Source organism: Saimiri boliviensis, chromosome 1 (assembly GCF_048565385.1).
Source record: "Saimiri boliviensis isolate mSaiBol1 chromosome 1, mSaiBol1.pri, whole genome shotgun sequence".
Classification (NCBI taxonomy): Eukaryota; Metazoa; Chordata; class Mammalia; order Primates; family Cebidae; genus Saimiri; species Saimiri boliviensis.
The window spans coordinates 267,619,747-267,641,475 of NC_133449.1; the positions used below are offsets into that span (position 1 = coordinate 267,619,747).

A 21,729-nucleotide genomic window follows, 5' to 3' on the forward strand; every position below is an offset into this window, starting at 1 on the left:
ATTGGCCCCCACTAGGTTGCAAGTTATTTTCTTTATGGATATTGAATATTGGCCCCCACTCTCTTCTGGCTTGTAGGGTTTCTGCCAAAAGATCCTCTGTGAGTCTGATCCCTCTGTGGGTAACCTGACCTTTCTCTCTGGCTGCCCTTAGCATTTTTTCCTTCATTTAAACCCTGGTAAATCTGACGCTTATGTGCCTTGGGGTTGGTTTTCTTGAGGAATATATTTGTGGTGTTCTCTGTATTTCCTGAACTTGAAATATTGGCCTGCCTTGCTAGGGTGGGGAAGTTCTCCTGGATAATATTCTCAAGAGTATTTTACAGCTTGGGTTCATTCTCTCTGTCACATTCAGGCATACCTATTAAACATAGATTAGGTCTTTTCACATAATCCCATATTTCTTGGAGGCTTTGTTCATTTCTTTTTACTCTTTTTTTCTCTGATCTTGCCTTCTCATTTTATTTCATTGAGTTGATCTTCCATCTCGGATATCCTTTCTTCTGCTTGGTTGATTTGGCTATTGAAACTTGGGTATGCTTCATGAAGTTCTTGTGTTGTGTTTTTCAGCCATCAGTTCATTTATATTCTTCTCTTGGCTGTTTATTCCCATTAGCATTTCATCAAACCTTTTTTCAAGCTTCTTAGTTTCTTTACATTGGGTTAGAACATGTTCTTTTAGCTCAGAGAAGTTTGTTATTACCCACCTTCTGAAGCCTGTTTCTGTCAGTTCATCAGACTTATTCTCCATCCAATTCCTTGAAGGAGAGGTGTTCTGGTTTTGGACATTTTCATCCTTTTTGTGCTGGTTTCTTCCCATCTTTGTGGATTTATCTACCTGTGGTCTTTGTAGTTGGTGACTTTCAGATGGGGTCTCTGAGTGGACATCCTTTTTGTTGATGATGAAGTTATTTCTTTCTGTTTTTTAGTTTTCCTTTCTAACAGTCAGGCCCTTCTGCTGTAGGACTGCTCAGGTCTACTCCAGACCCTGCTTACCTGGAGATCATCTGCAGTCACTGCAGAACAGTAAGGGTTGTTGCCAGTTTCGTCTTCTGTTATCTTTGTTCCAGAAGGATACCTGCCAGATGTCAGCCTGAGCTGTTCTTTATGAGGTGTCTCTTTGGATATATAAGGGTCAGGGAGCTGCTTGAGCAGTCTGTCCCTCATAGGAGCTCAAGTGCTGAGCTGTGAGCTTCATTGTTCAGTTCAGAGCTGCTGGGCAGGTATATGTAAGTCTGCTGCAGCAGAACTCATAGCTGCCTTTTTTCCCCAGGTGTTCTGTCCTGGGAAGGTGGGGCTTTATTTATAAGTTCCTGATGTACTGCTGCCTTTTTTCAGAGATGCTGTGCACAGCGAGGAGGTAGCCTACTCACAGTCTGCCAGCAGAGGTGTTGCTGAGCTTCCATGGGCTCTGCCCAGCTGCTGTGTGAACTTCTTTGCAGTTTTGTTTATAGAGGTTTAGTTAGAAATGCCTCAGTACTGTCCATCTGCCTCAGTAATGGCAAACTATCTCTGAAATGGCAGACTACCTCGGTAATGGCGGACTGCCTCAATAATGGTAGATGCCCTTCCCCCAACAGAGCTGGCTTGTCCAGGGTCCAGCTGTGCTTGCTATGAAACTCTCAATCCAGAGTGTTTCAGATTGCTGGTCTTCGTGGGGGTGGGATCCCCCAAGCCAGATTACCTGGCTCCCTGTTTCAGCCCCCTTTTTTTCAGTTGAATGGGCAACTTCGTCTCCCAGGCATTCCACGTGCCAGTTGAAACGGCGTGCAGATTTGTTTTTTTGTGTGGAGATCTGCTGTGCTGGCTGTAACAGCTGTGCTGGTGACTTGTGGTGCATTTCTGCCCAGGAATATCCTGGTCTGTGGACAGTAAAAATTTGTTTGGTAATGCGGTGATCACTCACACTGTGTTCTCGCTGGGAGCTGCACTCCAGAGCTGTTCCTATTTGGCCATCTTGGATCGTCCTCTGGTGGGTTTAATTATTAAAGGCTTTGGAGTTTGTCTTAAAATGTATGTAAGGAAAACAAATGGATAACTCTTTTTTTTTTTTTTTTTTTTTTTGAGATGGAGTTTTGCTCTTGTTACCCAGGCTGGAGTGCAATGGCGTGATCTCGGCTCACCACAACCTCCGCCTCCTGAGTTCAGGCAATTCTGCCTCAGCCTCCTGAATAGCTGGGATTACAGGCACGTGCCACCATGCCCAGCTAATTTTTTGTATTTTTGGTAGAGACGGGGTTTCACCATGTTGACCGGGATGGTCTCTATCTCTTGACCTCGTGATCCACCCGCGTTGGCCTCCCAAAGTGCTGGGATTACAGGCTTGAGCCACCGCGCCCGGCAACAAATTGATAACTCTTAATCAACCAACATGAAGGGAAAGGCCATTTTTTCTAATGTGACAATATGAACAATATTTTTTTTCTACCTATATCACATCTTGATGGAAGCTAATGTAGAAATGAGCAATTTGAAAATTCAAAAAATCTGCACACATATAGACATACATACATACAGAGGATAGTCATTGCATCATTTTTGTAGTTACAATATTGGAAGCAGTTTTCATAATGTGGAATTATCAAGATAAAATATAGCCCATACTCTGACATTTTATTCAGCAGTTAAAAAGAATGAGATGTGTGTACTGACAGAATATAATCTCCAAGATATTTAAAGAAAGAAAAATACATGCCTACATGTACATATGGACAGAGAATGTCTCAGGTCACCAAAGAAACTTAATAGATGTTGCTTTTGGGGAAATGTACTGAGGATTGGGGAATAAGAGAAAGATTTATTTGTGGTTCCTTTCACTTGTCCTACAGTCTCAGCTGCTATCTAATTGCAGAGGCAGGACAGTTTCTTTTCATACCCTATCTTTGCCTTATGAGGCATTTCTATCCAACAAAGATGACTGGTTTGGGTTTATCTGTTTCCTCCCCAGCTGAGTGTCTCCATGAAGTTACTTTCTGAGTTGTCTGGTTGGCCACAGTTGAAATAAAAGGTCCAAATGAGTATCACACACATGCTTTGTTTGAAATAAGTTTCAGTGTGGTCAGGCATGGTGGCTCATGCCTGTAATCCCAGCACTTACGGAGGCCAAGGCAGGTGGATCACCTGAGGTCAGGAGTTTGAGATCAGCCTGGCTAACATGGCAAAACCCTGTCTCTACTAAAAATACAAAAATTAGCGGGGCATGGTGGGGCATGCCTGTAATCCCAGCTACTAGGGTGGCTGAGGCAGGAGGATCGCTTGAACCTGGGAGGCGGAGGTTGCAGTGAGCTGAGATAGTGCTATTGCACTCCAGCCTGGATAACAGAGCGAGACTCCATCTCAAAATAAAGAAATTTTTTTTCAGTGTATAGTAGGCAGGCGCAATGAAACTGAAGTAGAGGTGATGGAATCATGTTCTAAGTGAAGGGAAATGGCCTTGTTATGTTGTAGTATGATAAACAGTGCTAACTCCTTAAGTAATTGTGCTTATTTCATGTCATCTTTGTTATGATTTTAACCTGTAACAATTTTAATTATGATTTTAACCTTGCCACATATACACATTGTGTGTGTATATATTGTGTGTGTATATATATACACACACACAGATATATATATGTATTTTACTGTGTGTATGAATTACTTTTTCAGAAAAAGAAAGGAGGGAAAAAAATCCAGTGGAGACTTCCAAACAGTTAAAAAGACTCCAGTTCAAATGAGAGGCAACTGTGAATTAAAGGACTGTGATTCAGTTGCCCCAAAGTGGCTGATACTTGGGGTAGAGCTCAGGGTGAATCCAAGAGCTGGGAAGTGGAAATGACGTGAGACTGTGTGAGGGAGTGTGGACACCTCGTACCTGCTGGGCACAGCACAGGCTAGAAAACCCGTCATGCTAAAATGCTGTTGAACTGATCTTCAGAAGCCACACAGACACGCATCTGAACACACCAAAAATCAAGACCGGAAATGCAAAATGAAACAAGTTTATTTTCTGCAATAACTTCTGTAAATTACAAAGACAAAATACTAAACTACAGCATATAACTTTTCAATATTTAACCAGAGTACTTGTAATAAATACGCATCCGGAAACAAGATAAAAGGCTACACCTTGTCAGGCATCCTACAAAACTGTCTCAAGTTTCATATACTCTGCAGCATTTCTGTGCGGGGGCAGGGGGTCAGACGGTGTTGTTTTGTATTTTTTGAAGTGCTGTGACAAAAAGTCCTTTCACATTTCTTTGGAGCATTTTTGAAATTGCTTAACTGTAATTAAACAACTTAAGAAAAGTAACACCAAGCTTTAAAGCCAATTTTGCCTTGCTGTCCTTGGTCCTCATCCAATACAGATCAACATATCATCCGGTACAGCCAAGCACCCCCTAAGCCCAGGCAGCCCTGTGGGATGTGGGCCCTGTCAGAGCAGGCCCTACTTTCAGTTAAATACTTCGGAAAGTCCTGGATTCTGTCTCTCTCCCTCAACAAGATTAATGCCACAAAGGAAGCTGCAAGCATGTCGGAAACATTTTGAAGCTGAAAGGAAAGTGAACAGAAATTTTTTTCAAGACCTCTGCTATGCACCATAATATTACCATATCAGGGTTTTTAGCCTTGAAGTTGAAAAACGGATTGGTACTAACAGTCCTTCCAGAGATCATTTATGGGCGCGGGTAGAGTCAGGACATTCGAAAACATTCAACGGGTAAAAAGAGAATTTGCTAGATTCAGAAATGCACTACAATTCTGAAGACCCAATGGCTGAAAGTTCTAGGAATGTTGGTGTCAGCTTATATTAAGTCTGGCATACATAACTACCTTTTGCTATAGCTGAAAACTTTGAGAAAAAGTTGCATTTTTAAAAAGTCTCAAGCATGGCTACCTAAAAAATATTTTGTTAATATAATCTACTGTGATTTCACTTATTTAGGGGTTTAGATATGAAAACTTCTTTACGAGCCAATAAAAATATTACAGAGAAAAAAACACTTTTACAAAACTTGAGGTTAAGAACTATGAGGCATTTTTTTTTTTTTTGGCTGTAAACACACAGTTTACTGTCCCTTGTTGAAACACAAATGTTTGGATTTCCTGAGCTTCATGGATAACAGCAGGAGGCAGGTTTGCATAGAAAATTTGCAATGTGTCAACAATTTACTTAAAAAAAGAACTTTTAAGGACAACTTGCTTTTGTTTTTAAGGTTCGTATTTTAGTTAATAGTGCTCATCAAAATGAATATTGATAAGCAGGGTGACGAGATATATAAGGCAGTTGGGAAGAAAACATGGAATTAAGAGTTTTTAAATCCACAGGATGTCATGATAAAGAGTTTTAAGCAGATACTTCATAACCTAGTGCCATACTAATTTATTTAGGAATTAAATCATGTTTTGGAATTGAAAGCCAAAGGCAAAAAGAGCTCTCCTGAGCTGAACGGCGCAGCCCGAGTGCAGGAATGGAAGCAGCATTCCCTGCAGGAGGCCTCAGCACATCACTTGGTGGTGATAAAGCCACTCAGCTGGTCAGGTATGGAGGAGGGGCCCCCCCTGCCAGCATCAGGACCAGACTTCTGGGTGTGGCTGATCCCAGCTCTGGAATCTGAAGGGATGACAGGGACTTTCACCTCTGCTGGTTTGAAGTCTCTAAGCAGTTCTGAGGCGCCAGTCTTCTCCTGGGACAAGTCCTCAAAGACCTTTGGAAAGGGAAGAAGCTACGCTAGGCCACAGTGTATACAATGAGAAAAATGGCAGCAGCTGCCAGCAACTCTGGATCTAACACGAAGATGATGACAAGGGGGCAGTGTCCTGCCAAGAACTCCACTTTACTTCTTTTGAGACTGATTTTTACACATGGTAAGGATTTGCTTCAGTACTTTCTGGACATCTTCATCCATCTGGCCCTAGGATAGTCAAACATAAGACACTCATTAGAACCTAAATTAAGCCATGGAACTTCCTTCTCTGGGGAATGAGATGGCTGACTGTGATGAAGCTCTGAGCCAATTTACCCATTTTTCACAGGAATATCAGCCCTATCATTTCCCACATTTCTATGAGGAACTGAGTCAAAGAAAGGGCCCTTCCCTTATCCAGCTGTAAGATAAGGCAGCAGTGTCTACCAAAGCCTTCAGCAAAGGGGTCTTGGTTGCAAATGTGAGTCCAGCAGTCAGAACAGCAGGCATCATAGAGCTAAGGCAGCGATGGTAGCTCTGAGAAGATCAGCATTGCTGGAAAATAAAGCCCTCATCCTCTCAATGAAGGACCACGTCATCCCTCATTCCTCAATAAATGATGGGAGGGCTGGGTGTGGTGGCTCATGCCTGTAATCTCAGCACTTTGGGAGGCTGAGGTGAGCAGATCACTTGATCTCAGGAGTTTGAGACCAGCCTGGACAGCATGGCAAAGCCCCGTCTCTAAAAAAAAATACAAAAATTAGCCAGGTATGGTGGTGGGCACCTGTAATCCCACCTACTTGGGAGGCTAAGGTGGGAAGATCACTTGAGTCGGTACGTCGAGGCTGCAGTGAGGTGAGATTATGTCACTGCACTCCAGCCTGGGTGACAGAGTTAGGCCCTGCCTTAGAAGATGGAGCTGCTCCTGGTAAACAGGGCATAAGGCTCCTCACACAGAATCCAAAACAATAAAAAAGGCATATTCAAGCTTTCCATTGAAAGGGATTCTCCTCTAATTCTTGTTCATTCAACTAGTTTAATGATGGGAGTTCTGTCAACATCTGCTGCCGTATTTCTTTAGGATGTCCAGATACTTCAAGGAGTATTATCATACCTGCACAGCATACAGAAGATGCATTCTGTAAACTGATATGACCTCCTGGTGTTGCTTCTTGCATTCCTAGAAAGAGAATATTTCACATTATTAATGATCTTAGGAGATCTTTAAAGAACAAAAACAAAAACCTATGGAAAAGCTGCAGTCAAATGCTACCCAAGTGGTTACCTCCACTTTATGCTAGCATTGGAAGCTTCTAAAATTGTTGTGGCCTTACTGGCTTGTGTATTTCTTAGTGCTTGTCAATAATCTTTGGGAAAAAAATCTTCATATGTCAACTCTAGAAAAAAACTGCATAAAAAGGAGTTATTATAATCCCAAGTTGTTTTTAAAAATATATGCACTTTGGGAGGCTGAGGTGGGCACATCAGTGGAGGTCAGGAGTTTGATACCAGCCTGGCCAACATACTGAAACCCTGTCTCTACTAAAAATACAAAAATTAGCCAGGTATAATAGTGGGTGCCTGTAATCCCAGTTACTCAGGAGAATCACTGGAACCTGGGAGGCAGAGGTTGCAGTGAGCCAAGATCGTGCCATTGCACTCCAGCCTGGGCCACAGAGCAAAACTCTGTCTTGAGAAAAAAAAAAATACACACACACACACACACACACACACACACACACACACGTATATATATGCACCCATTTATGCAAATACAGCTACATTCAATGTAAATACTGTAAGGAAATATATCAAATGCAAAGTGATTATCTCAAAGCTGTTGAATGATGGACAACTTTTATAGGAACTTGTTAAGAGTTTTCTGTATTTTTCGGCTTTTCTATAATGATCAAATGTGTACTAATTTAATTTTTTTTTTTTTGAGACAGAGTTTCGCTCTTGTTACCTAGGCTGGAGTGCAATGGCGCGATCTCGGCTCACCGCAACCTCTGCCTCCCGGGTTCAGGCAATTGCCTGCCTCAGCCTCCTGAGTAGCTGAGATTACAGGCATGCGCCACCATGCCCAGCTAATGTTTTGTATTTTTAGTAGAGACGGGGTTTCACCAAGTTGACCAGGATGGTCTCGATCTCTTGACTTCGTGATCCACCTGCCTCGGCCTCCCAAAGTGCTGGGATTACAGGAGTGAGCCACCGCGCCCAGCCTAATTTTTAAAGTCTATTCTTTTTAAGGGAATTATTGATTACCCACTATATGGCCAGTGTTGTATAACCCTTGGGGAGCTATCAGTGTACCCAGGAGGCAAACAGGGTGGCCTTAATTTCCAGTGGTTCCTTAATGCAGCTGCTGATGCTTCTATTTCTCCTTGTTGAGCTATGACTCAGTTCTTCTCAGTGGCTGTTTCAAGGGTCTTAGCTCTGAAACTCTTCTCATTCTAAGAGCCTGTCCTCCTACTTCATCATGAAAATTGAGACCACTATATATGGATTACTTAAAAAATGTACAAAAGTCCATAATACCCATTCTTCCTTTCCCCCATCAGTGTCAGAATATGAGGTATCTTTCCTGTCATTAGGGGACACTTTGAAACCCGTCCTATGAAGTTCACACCAGAAGAAGGCACATTTGCCAATTCTCTTTGTGATACTCCCTCCTCACCTTTCAGCAATCCCTACTCAATTATTTATGATTTTATCTTCTAATCTCTGTTTTCCTTTCAATCCCTTCTCCTGTCATCATTTGGTTGGCTTTGATATCAGTGTGAATGATCCATCTAACATCTAGACCTCTCACTTCCTCAACTTCAGCTTTAACAACATGCTCCTCTTCAGTTCAGCAGCTCCTCTCACGGTCATAGCCTTGCCTCTGTCATTACCACTCCCGAAATCTCAACTGAAAGCATCCCACTTCCTAATCACCACCTCCCATCTTTCCAGCAAACTTGCTACAGGCTTTCCCTAACCCCTGCTGTGACTGGTTAGCCCCATAGATACCTATCTGCTTACTTCTCTAGCAGCCAGTCTACTGCAGTCCAGATTTTACCATCCTCCCCACTCCACTGGAATGATTCTCACCAAGGTTCCCAAAAGCCAGCTAGTGCCACATGCCAGTCCTTGCTGAGTAACAACATATTTTTACTCAGGTCTTCAAGACTCAGCACAAGTATAACTCCTGTAGGAATCTTTTCATGACTCAGCATGATTGGGTAGACACATTTCCTTTGTATGCCCATGTCATGCGGGGCAGCTCTTTGTTGATAACTTATATAAACTCCATGAGGGCAGGAACTGTGAGTCCTACTCATTTTATATCATCAACACCATGTATAATACTGATGCATAGTAAGAACTCAACAAACACATGTTGCATAATTTTAAGAATTGCTGTGTAAACTAACAGCACTTTATCTACAATTCTGTAATACCATTTTATCAGGAGAAGAATGACCTGCAGAACACAGTAAGGAGCAGCTTCTCCTCCTCTTGAGTATCCACCACTGCTAGAGTTGTTTGTCCCAACAAGCTAGCACTGAACTTTGTGGCCAGCCAAAGTAAGGAGTGCAGAAACCCGAATTCACTAGTTAGATCTATACTGAAGAAATCATCAAATCCACGTTCTGTTTGTATATGGAAGCTAGAGACAGTCCAGGACAGACTAACCCTGGACTTAGATGGAAAACCTAGTGTACCTATGTCAACTCAAACCTTAACAGATAATTGTGGTAAGCTAAATAATGGCTCTTGAAAGATGTCCACATCCTAATTCCCAGAACCTGTGAATGTTACTTTATATGGCAAAAGGGATCTTGCAGATGAAATTAAGGGTTTTGAGATGGAGAGGGAGATTATTGTGGATTATCTATATGGGCTTTAGATGTAATCACACGGGTCCTTATGAGAGGGAGGCAAGAAAGTCAAAGGCTGAAGGAGAAGATGGGAAGACTGAGCAGATGCTGGAGTGATGTGCCCTGAAGATGGAGGAAGGGGCCATGAGCCACGGAACGCAGGCAGCCTCTGGAAGCTGGAAAGGCAAGAAAATTGATTTTTTCCTACAGCCTCGAGGAAGAACCAGCCCTGCCGACACCTTGAAGTTGACTGAAAGTGATTTTGGACTTCCATTCCATGCAGCTATAAAATAATATACTCATGTTCTTTTAAACCAAATTTGTGGTGATTTGTTACATGGACCCAGAAAACAAGTTTAGGTAAGCAAGCACTTTCTGGGTGAAATAAGGAGAGGGACCAAGAAGCAGCTTCAGATATGTAGAGATGCAACTATAGAGATCCAGGCCCCTAACAAGGAAAAGCTCTTGCCACTGCCAGAGATGGAGAAAGACTGTTGCAGAAAAAGGAGAAGGGATAAAAAGTTAGGGTACAAGTGAGCACGCAGCCTCCTCCCCCTGTCCTGTCAGTTCTTTCCTTCCCAGTGAGTATCTAACCCATGGCATCGCTGATAACGACTAGGAATTCCACCAGTGGCTCCCTCTTTTGCCGTCACTGAAGAAATCAGTCAACTGCTCACTGAAGTACGTTCCTTTGGGCTGGGAATCTTTCTGTTCATGCCCACTTGCCCTAGTAGCTGAGCTATGGAATCTGCCTGGCCCTCCACCCCAAACCAGGCAGCAGAAATAAGCCCACTCACCGCCAGCTGGTTCTGGAGCTGTTTGACTTGCTGCTGCAGCGCCTCCAGCTGCTGACTCTGCCTTTTGGATGAGCTTGTTGAGTAGGAGAGCTGGGAGAGGCTGTTCAGGGCCTCCTTCAATTTGGTGACTTCCTTCGACATCTCACTTATCTAGGGACAAAGGAAAATGGTATTAGGAGGTGGCAACATGTCTGCAAAGCAAAAATTTCAAATATTTCTAAGCCTCGAACACAGTCATCTCTTTTGGCCTCTGGGACTTTGGAACAATTCCCTTTTAATACGTTTAAATAAAAAACCTCATAAAATGAAACAGAAAACAAAATCAGGCAAATTAACAAAGCCCACTACATCTATTACATTCAGATAAAGGCCCCTGAATTACACTTGTTTTGGTGCATGATGGTAACAAAAGCTATGATGTTGGTTTCCTACTTTTACTCTTAAAAGGGGTATGATTGAAAAAAAATCAGAATTAGGATTTCAGGCATTGTTTATTTGGAGACAGCTTTGTTTTGTTCAATACTGCTGACATGGGCGATCCGGAATAAGGCCTAGGAAGCCTGATATCTCTGGACATCTTTCTTTAAAGAAAACACAACTAACTTCCCATTGTACCCCACTATTCCCTAATCCCTGTTTCCCTGGCTATCAGAGCTCTTTTGAAACACTCATTACAAGAGAATAAAGATAAGTAGATTCTAATGAATGGCATCCGGAACCTCTGAGACAAGACTAGAGATGCAGAGCCAACTGAGGCGTCGAAACATCCTCCTCAGCTTCCCTCCTTCCTCCAGGAGCGTGGCAAGCGCCATCTCTAATTGTGTCCAGCACCATCTCTAATTGTGTCCAGCGCCATCTCTAATTGCCACGTCTCCACATTCCTCCCCCTTCCTCTCCTACATACTTGTCAAAGGAAGGGCCAGTGAGGGTAGCTTTTACACTGACTTGAGGGGAAGCTCATGGGCCTTAGGGAAGCAGGATTCAGTCTAGGAGTATTTTAGTTTTATATTGTGGAGGAATCTGTTTTGAATCTAAAAAAAGGACCTGAAGTTTGGGGAGGATCCCAAGTAATTTTCAGTTTGCAGGTTCACTTCTGATCCCCAACACTGGCAAAGCTTCTGTAAAATGATTTTTAAAGGACAAATATGTAGCACATATGTGAAAATGCTTCAGTATAAGAAGTGGCAGAAGATTTATGTTTGCTTATTTATTATTTTTTGAGGCAGGGTCTCACTGTGTTGTCCAGGCTGGAGTACAGTGGCATTGATGTGGCTCATGATAGCCTTGACTTCTTGGGCTTGAGTAATCTTCCTGCCTTAGCTTCTCAAGTGGCTGGGACTATATGCATACACCACCATGCCTGGATAATTTTTAAATTTTTTATACAGATGCAGTCTCAGTATGTTGCTGCAGCTGTTCTCAAGCCATCCTCCCATCATGGCCTCCCAAAGTATTGAATTAGAGGAGTGTTTAAAACATAAATACCCGGCCGGGCGCGGTGGCTCAAGCCTGTAATCCCAGCACTTTGGGAGGCCAAGGCGGGTGGATCACGAGGTCAAGAGATCGAGACCATCCCAGTCAACATGGTGAAACCCCGTCTCTACTAAAAATAAAAAAATAAAAAAATCAGCTGGGCATGGTGGCGCACACCTGTAATCCCAGCTACTCAGGAGGCTGAGGCAGGAGAATTGCCTGAACCCAGGAGGCGGAGGTTGCGGTGAGCCGAGATCGCGCCATTGCACTCCAGCCTGGGCAACAAGAGCGAAACTCTGTCTCAAAAAAAAAAAAAAAACATAAATACCCAACCAACCATTTTTAATGTGGCTTTGAAGACAGATAAAGTTCACGTGCAGAGTCTGAGCATTCACTCTAGTTTAGTCCCAGCAAACACTGTAAGTATTTAATACAGTAAAAGCCAAAGAGCCTGACTTATTGCTAGAAACCCAACAGCAATACAGTTTCACCAACCTTTTTGTCTTTATCTTCCTCCAGTTTTGAAGAGTTCTCAGAATATCTTTTCATTTCTGCAAGTTCTTCCTGAGCTTGCTGGAATTTTTGCAGAAGTTCATTTACTTCTTGCTCTTTGGATTTCAGGAGAGTCTGAATATTTTCCTTTTCTCTTTTCACCTGTGAGACTTCACTTCTAATCTGGGCAACCTCTGAATGTACCTTCTCTTTCTCTTTCACTGATTCCTTTAATTTTGATGCCAGTGCACTCACTTCACTCTCTAAGGACAACTGGAGTTTTTCATAGGAAGACCGGGATACCATTGCATCAGTCATGGCAGCTTTCTCTTCTAAGAGTTGCTTCTCCAGCTTTGCTACTTCCACTTCCTTGCTTGCAAGGTGTTCCTTAAGACTGCTTATTTTTTCTTCCATCTCTTTTGCTGCAGTCCGTAGCGTGGTTATCACTTGCAAATGTTCTGTGATAGAGATGGAGTTATCTTTCTGTGCATCGACCAGCTGTTTGAGCTGGGTCAACTCATTCAACACTTTTGAATACTGAGACTTCATTTCGGACAGTGCATCTTCTGCTTTCGTCCTGGACACGTTTGTCAATTGCATCAGTTTCTCATGCTCTGCTTTATGGATATATTCAGCTGTGACATCCTCTAGAGATTTCCTCTTCCTGTAATCCTCCAGCTCAGCCTGGGCTTCTTTGTACAGCTGTGACAGCTCGCTCACCTGTTTATTGAGTTCATCTATCATCCTATGCATGGCTTCTTTCATTTCCTCAGCTTCATCACTGGCTTCCTGTGTCATCTGACTTTTTAGTGTGTCTTTTAATTTCATGACTTCTTCTTGGGCCTCTTGGTATTTCTCAAATAAAAATGCTTTCTCCTTATTCATATTCTCAATAACAGAGGAATATGAACTTTTAATTTCCTCGTATTCTTTCGCAGGTGGCTTAATCACGGTATCTTTCTCCCTCTCTACCAGTCTTTGCTCTAACTCTCTCACTTTCTCTTTATTTCTTTCACTTTCTTCTAATGCATTCTGCAGATCCTGTTTTAGCACATTTATTTCCTCTTCGGTGACCCTCAGCTCGTGGAGGTGTGAATAATTATCCATATTCTCAGGCGAGACAAGACCCAGTTTCATCTGCTTCTGCACACTAAGGACTTCTTTCATAGCCTCCTCGTATTTGCTCTGAGTTTCTTTAAGTTTCTGGCTGAGGTCAGAGCTGTTCTCTGAAATCTCGGTGTTGTTTAAGCATACCAGTTCTGCCTTTTGAGATTGGAGTTCGACCTGTAGCTGTTTTCTCTCTGCTTCAGAGCTCTCTAATCTCCTCTGTAAATCTTGCAAATTCTCTTGCAGTTGCTGAATTCTGACATCACTGTCAGTAGTGGATTTACCAAAAGAATGTATTAAGACAGATGGAGATGATTTGGAGTCTGAGGGAGAGGTTTCATCAGCTTTGCCCAGGGATGGGCCCAAGTCAGTTTGGGTGGAATGGTATGAGTCAAAGCTTAGGTCTGCTTCTGCCTCCTTGGGTGATTTGGCCTAGGAAAAAAAAGCAAGAATTAAATGATACCAAAGGTGTGGTTAGCTAAGCAATCAACGAGAATGAGAGGAGTAAATCCACAACTTTGGTACGGGAGAGTGGCATAATCACTTAGCATGTATATTCTTATGCCATGAAAAAAGATGGTGTGGGACACGAGAATGGGACTAATGACACAAAGCTTGCTCTGCATTCTATTAGGACAGATGATTTGTGTCACTTTGAAAACACTAGAATTGTTTTCTCTAAAGACCCCCAATTCAACATTTTCCTTTATTTCTCATATCATTCTATTTGCCAAGAGGGGCAATGGATATAAAATACAGCTATTTCTTATCAAGTTCTTAAACCTGTTAAGTGATCAGTTTTACTAAATAAATGAATGGCTAATATTATACACACACACACACGCACACATAAAATATAAAATTTTCATGTATATGTAAAATCAAATATAAAATTTTATATATATAATTATATGTTATTGTATATAGTATATTTTATATAGAATTTTTATTTCTATGAATTTGTTTTATTTATATAATTTTTTATTAAACATATAATTTTAATACTGATCATACTATGTGTATAATCATATATAATTTACCAGTTGAATAATTTACAGAGTTAATGAGTAACACTCATGAAATAATCTGAAACTGTAAGATGCTTAAAGCTAATATTTAAAAATAAACTACTGTACACATTTAAAGCAAAATACATCTGACTGCTGAAGAGACCAAGAGCTTGACTCTACAGAATAGTCTGTGATAGCAATCTATTTATATACCTGTAATTTATCTTGTAATTCCTTATTGTGTAAGGTAAGAGAAGCAACTTTTGCTTGCAATAGAGCGAGAAGATCTTGCTGGTCAGCTTCAGAACTTATATCCAATAAGCTATCAGCACCTTGGGGAAAAGAAAGCAATTTAAAATAATATAAAACAATTAAACTCTTACTTCTCTAACCTCAGACAAATTCGCTTCCTAGCCAAATCCAGTTCTTCTTCCTAGCCCTAACTATAAAACGCCCTACCAGCTGGATGGATGAGCTGTAATTTTCACGTTCTGGATTTCCTTACTGTGGTATTGTTAGCACAATACTAGATACATGTGTATACAAGGCAATTCTGAAAGCTGATGAATTTGGTCACATATTTCCTATTCACTGGCTTAAGTGTCATATCTTGGTTGTTTTTGGTTCTTCTCTGTGCCTCATAAGGCTCAGTTCTGTGAATCATTTTAGAAATGTCTCTGGAATCTGGTTTCTTAACCCCCACCACCATTACTGTAGTTCAGATTTTATCACCTTACTTGGAAACTCTGCAAACAGCTTCCCAAAAAATCTGCCTCTCTCCTCTTCCCAGTCAAACTGTAGCCTGCACAACAACGTCAGATCACTCTTCCTATGACATACTTTGACTGGATCATTCGTTTCAGTCAAGTGCTTTAATTCTTTTCCCTCCAAAAATAATCTCCAAATTCCTTTATCTGCGTTCAGGCCTCCATGATTTGGCCCCAGTCTACTTTTTCAGGTTCATGACACTGCTACTTTCCTAGATTTCTGTTTTCCTCGGATTCATGGTTCCCATCACACCCTCTACATTCTCAACACATGGCTGATTCATTCTTAATCCACAGGATTGGCCTGAAGAATCTGTCTGCCAGGGAATTCTTAGGCATCATGTCAAACTTTGCCCAGTCCTTAAAACATTCAATGACCACCCTAGCATGAAACTGTCTTCTCTTCTCTGAATCCCACAGTAATCCCTGTTGGTAAACCACAACTGATTATCATGCTGAATTACAACTTAAGGAGTGCTGTTCAAGGTGCTCACTGAGATAGCAAACTTCCTCCAGAACACAGTGCAATGTACTGCTTCCTTCATCTAGAAAGTCCTACGAAAAATGTCAGCTGTACAAAACAATGTGCTTAGTGAAGTAACTGTGTGAATTTCTGGTCCAAACTCCTTAATACTATTATTATTACTTTTTGAGATGGAGTCTTGCTCTGTCACCCAGGCTGGAGTGCAGTGGCCCCGTCTCGGCTTACTGCAGCTCTGCCTCCCAGATTCAAGTGATTCTCCTGCGTCAGCCTCCCAAGCAGCTGGGACTGCAGGCACGCTCAATAATTAGCTAATACACAAAATCTCAATAATTTTATGTAAATAGCTAATTTTTGTATTTTTAATAGAGATGGGTTTTTGCCATGTTGGCTAAGCTGATCTCAAACTCCTGATCTCATGTGATCCGCCCACCTTAGCCTCCCAAAGTGCTGGGATTACAGGCGTGAGCCACTACACCCTACTCAAACTCCTTAACTATTATAGGCTAGTAAAGACTTTACAAACCATACTCTGAAAAGCATTGATCTAAATTTTTAATGCTATGCTTTTAATTTTCTCACAGCCATTTAATGCAAAGATGAAAACTTTAATCTTAACTTGGAAGGATGCAAAATGACCTTTCTTCAAAGAAATGCTTGTTTCTGATCATAAGGCACGGTCCTGATGTCTGATGCCTAAATCATAGCTTTCTAAGTTTCCTTGACATGAAGTTTGGTTAGTGTGGAATGAATTAGGGAAATGAGAGCATAAATGCAATTCTAAGAAATAAAAATTACTTCTAAGATACAGTGAATGGTTTTTAAAGTACCCAATGTAACATTTGTTCAGTTATATTAACATTGGTCTCTGCCAGGAATTAGAAAGTTTAATATATCTAGGGTTAGGTATGGTGGCTCACACCTTTAATCCCAGCACTATAGGAGGCCAAGGTGGGAGGATTGCTTGAGCTCAGGAGTTTGAGACCAGCCTGGGCAATTCAGTAAGATACCATCTCTAAAATAAATAAATACATGCATGAATAAAAAAGATTTCTAAGTTCTGCATATTAAAGGCTCTGAACACCTATGAAATACACAACAGATTAAGACTCTGAATGCTGGAGCAAAAATGGACCTTTGAAATTGTCTCTTCTATTTTAAACTGATTCTAAAGATACTGTATTGCATTCTTAGGAGGCACTCTTTAAGGGAGACAATATTTAACCCTATGATCATAAAGACAGTATGATTATATATTTCAGGAACATTCTTATCTTTGCATGTGCCTACTTAAAATCCAATGTAGAAAAAAGTTAGATTGGGACAGTCATGGAGGTGACATGGTGGGTTCTCCCTCATAAAATAATGTGCTGCTCAGCTGTAAAGAGTGTGGTTGGCAGACAGTAGAAGCCTATGGACCTCATCTGAAAATAATGTTTTTAATGTGTGAGATAAAATATACAGGCTACAGTAACTTAAGAGCTTATTTGGTAACAATAACAAGATCTAGCAGCAGGTCTAATAACTGCCATAATTTTTAGTAGCAATAGTGTTGGTATTTCAAGAAATCTGCAATAACAGTAAGGTGATAGGAATTCTCTTGGTGACAAAATCACTGGTATGCTAATACCACTGTAGCTTATTGCCTATATTCGTAATTGAAGAAACTGTTAACAAGTAGTTTGGGACAAATGAAAATAAATATGTATTTTTCAAAAATTGAATTCAGAGACTCTTTAAAATGCAGGTGAAGGTACCCTGAAGTACAGAGCATATCAGCTTGTATGCTACTGCAGCTCTGTGGAGGGGTGCTGGCTCATGACTTTTTTTTTTTTTTTTTTTTTTTGAGTCTTGCTTTGTTGCCCAGGCTAGAGTGCAGTGGTGCGATCTCCACTTCCCAGGTTCAAGTGATTCTCCAACCTCAGCTTCCCAAGTAGCTGGGATTACAGGAGCTCGCCACCACACCCAGCTAATTTTTGTATTTTTAGTAGAGATGGGGTTTCACCATGTTGGCCAGGCTGGTCTCGAACTCCTGGCTTTGTAATCCACCCGTCTCAGCCTCCCAAACAGGTGCAAGCCACCGCACCCAGTTGGCTCATTACCTTTTTACACAGTACCCCAGCTTGGCCTTCGCCCTCTTTATATGGACATGAAATAAAGTTTGGTTAAACAAAAAACAGAAACAAAAACAAACAGATACTTCCTTATCTTACCTGTAGTACTGTCACTTAGTCTGTCTTTGTTTTCTCGTATGGAACTGACCTCAGCCTATTGAAACACAAAAATGATTTAAAAGAACATTCTTAAATGTAACATTGTACAAAAGAATCAAGCAGACTTTCCTCCTTAAGCTTATGCAGAGCAGATCTGGTATTATCCTACTAGAAAAGCAGCTAGAAAATCTCAAAGAAAGATGGTATTTTAAGCTATAAATGAGTAAAAGTGACAATTATCTAGTAAGTTAAATTTCTAAAACATTAGAAGTTCCAGAAGGTATATTCTCTAAATATTTTTCGAAAGTTTCATTTAGTGAGTACAATGCAAATACATTTAAGATTATAATAATTTATCCAAGCTAGAGGTGATCAGAAAAAAAATTACAATAATTTCATGTAATTGCTAATTTACTGAGTTAGTTGATTTCTCCAAAAACTGCTAACTGTACTAAACTGTACTAAAAACTGAGATGGCAAATACTACTTTCATAATGAAGTCAAAGAGAAGTCCTATTTAGCTGCATTAGTTATACATTGATTTAAATATTTTAAATCAGATTTTTTAGCTTTATCATTTTATAAATTATCTGCTATTAAAGTTATTAACCTTTCTAAGGGAAATGGTAATAAATGCTCTTAGATTGGCAATAGATTCCCTAAAGATTTTCTCCAATCCTTTGTCCCTGAATATCTGTTAATCTACCCTAAAAATTATTGGAACGTCAAAGCCATACTCTCATTTCAGAGCATTACAGTGGCTTGCTAAAAATTATAATATGGCATCCGAATGAGCCACAGACAGTAAGAGAAGTTTTCAGCAAAGATACATTTATAAAAGCCCAAATGCTAAAAAAAAAGTGGCTTATTTTTAGTAAGTGCTTATCTTTACAAAAAGTAGTCCTTTCATTTTTATAATAAATCTACTTGTTTATACATTCTTCACTATATAAGGTATAATAAACTGCATCCAGCTAAACTTTACAATTTGAGGAGGTTTTGACAGATGTATACCTATGGAACCAACAGTATAGTCAAGATAGAGAATCTGTTCATTACTAAAAGTTTCTTCATGTCTTATCCCAACCAGTCCTTGCTCATGTCATTCCTAATCACAACTCTCTCTTTTTTTTTTTTTTTTGCATTTCTTAGAATTCCTATAAATGGAATGTCATCCCCTATGAATTTTTTGGTGGCTGGTTTCTCTCAGCATGATGACTTTTCAGATTCAACTACAATGTTACTTGCACTACAGTTCATTCCCTTTTATCGGCAGGTAATATTGCATTATATGGGTGTATCTCATTGTCTTTATTGACTTCTTGATGGACATATGGATTGTTTCCAATTTGGGGAGGTTGTGAATAAAGCTGCTACAAATATTTGCATACAAGGTTATGTGTGTAAACATATAATTTCATTTTGGTAAACACCTGTAAGTGGATGGCTGGATCATTTATTAGGGTTATATTTAACTTGTAATGAAACTTCCAGCTTTCCAAAATGTTAATAGTTATGCCATTTTACATTCCCACCAGCAGAATATGGAGTTCTAGTTCTGCCACATCTTCATTTGGTATTTTTAGTGTTTTTAAACTTTAGCCATTTTAAATACCACTTTTTTTCTCCTTAAGCTAATACAGGAATAAATGTCACTTTTTATCTTGATTTTTGTTTTGTCAGAAATGACAGTCTATTATACTCTACCTCTGAAAAATCATTATTCATGATGTTATTCTTTGGATTGTATTGCTTGTTTGAGGCACAGTTGTATCAGAAGATATTAGGGTACTAACTACAAGAGTATAACTTCCTTGCCTTGCCTTATATAGGAATCCATCTGAAGAGTTTATTAGTAAAGTCTAAAGTGAGGGAAATGACAGGTTGATAGAATCTTTTCCAGATTAATGTGTATCCAAGTTAAAAGAAAACATCTTTAGTAATTCTAAATAAGGGAAAATAAGTAAATATACAATATTGAAATTTCATTTTAACAATTATAAATTTTATTTCCCCCAAGAATAATTTCTTAGTATATTAGATAAACAGATATTAAATGAAAATATCCTCCCACTTCCTTAAAATATTTTCCAACCACAAACCTATAGAACCAGGTGGATGAGACCTAATGGATTTTCTAACGTTTGTAAAATAAATACATATGACTTTTATAGTCAGGAAAACATTTAATTAACTATACAATTACTTCTCAGTAACACATCAGAGAATAACAAAAGTTTCTATCTTTTTGACTGGAATTAATATCAACTTAATTGGGTAAGAAGACTGGTTACCTATTAAGTACTTCCTCTTTTTAAAAAACTTTTAATACATTTTTTATTTGAAACAATTTAAGATTTATAAAAAGGTTTTAAGATAGAAACCTTCACTCATTTCTCCTAAAGTTTACAACATATGTAGCCATTATACGATTTGTGGCCATATACAATACATATGCATATGTAGCCATATATAAATTTACCAATTTGTTAATTGGTAAATTACAACTACCTAAATTACAGCTTTATTCAAATTGCACCAGTTTTTCCATGAATGGCCTTTTTCTGACTCAGGATCCAATCTAGGATATTACATTGTATATAGAGAAGTTTCTGAAATATAATTTTTGGCATTTCCTTAATATTCTGCATTCAGGAAAGAATGAGGAGAATAACAGGTAGAAGCTGGTAACTTCCACACTTTATTTTTTTTAAAGTTAATTTATTTTTTAGTTGACAAATAAAAATTGTGTACATTTATCATGTACATCATGATGTCTTCAAATAGGTACATAATGTGAAATGGCCAAGTGGAACTAATTTATCTCATGCACTTATCATTTTTTGTGATGAGAACACTTAAAGTCTACTCTCTGAGTGATTTTCAGAACCCAATGCATTGCTATTAACTACAGTCACCTTTTATTCCTTTATAAAAGGAATAAAACATATACCTTTTATCTAGATGAAATGTCGTATCCTCTGGCCAACATCTCCTCAACACTTCCCACCACTCCCCCAATTATCATTCTGATCTCTGTTTCTATGGGTTCAACTTTTTTAGATTCCATATAAGTAAACTTTGTTTTTTCCCCCAACCTCCGAGAGGGAGTCTTGCTCTGTTGCCCAGGCTAAAGTGCAGTGGCACAATCTCGGCTCACTCCAACCTCCACCTCCTGGGTTCAAGTACTTCTCCTGCCTCAGCCTCCCAAGTAACTGGGATTATAGGCATGAACCACCACAGCCAAATACATTTGTACTTTTAGTAGAGACAGGGTTTTGCTGTGTTGGCCAAGCTGGTCTCAAACTCCTGACCTCAGATAATCTGCCCACCTTGGCCTCACAAAGTGCTGGGATTACAGGCGTGAGTCACCGCACTTGGCCTGTCTTTTTCTTTTTTAAACGAAGAAAATCAATTATTAATTTGTAAATTTAATTTATTCAATTATTTTTTAAAAATTTTAAATTATTATGGATATATACTAGTTGTACCTATTCTTGCTTTATGGGGTTCATGCCAGAACAAATAGTCAAGGGGTACTTCCTGGTGAAAAGTTGTGAACCACTGATTCAGAAGCATATTCTGTTTTTTCCCAGTGTTATATAACTCAAAGCAAGTCTATCATGTATCTTAAAATACAGTAACAAAACTGAATACAGAAAGAAAATACCTTGAAGGGTGGTTCAGCAAAAAATACTGATTCCTTTCCTGAAAGTGGCGTTGAAGTTATTGATCTTGGGGAAGAGACATCACTTAACTAAAAAAAAAAAACAAAAAACAAACAAAATGAAAATTATCCATAAAGAATGCACCTTCAAACTCTTTTCTTCTCCAGTGCAGAATAATTGACCTGTTTAACCAAT

General features: G+C 39.7%; 1 protein-coding gene across 6 annotated transcripts in view; it reads right to left on the bottom strand.

The window, feature by feature from the left end:
- Positions 1–3,961: 3,961 nt before the first annotated feature.
- Positions 3,962–21,729, bottom strand: part of RAI14 (retinoic acid induced 14) — a 184,481-nt gene continuing 166,713 nt past the window's right edge. For all 6 annotated transcript variants that reach the window (XM_039467756.2, XM_039467748.2, XM_074386659.1 and 3 more), the window contains 7 exons: positions 21,537–21,623; positions 17,867–17,921; positions 14,619–14,737; positions 12,292–13,827; positions 10,324–10,473; positions 6,778–6,843; positions 3,962–5,891 (listed from right to left, as the gene is read on the bottom strand). In XM_039467756.2, the coding sequence (XP_039323690.1) occupies positions 5,814–5,891; positions 6,778–6,843; positions 10,324–10,473; positions 12,292–13,827; positions 14,619–14,737; positions 17,867–17,921; positions 21,537–21,623 (2,091 nt within the window). In that variant the 3' untranslated portion in view covers positions 3,962–5,813. The remainder of the gene's footprint in view (positions 5,892–6,777; positions 6,844–10,323; positions 10,474–12,291; positions 13,828–14,618; positions 14,738–17,866; positions 17,922–21,536; positions 21,624–21,729) is intronic.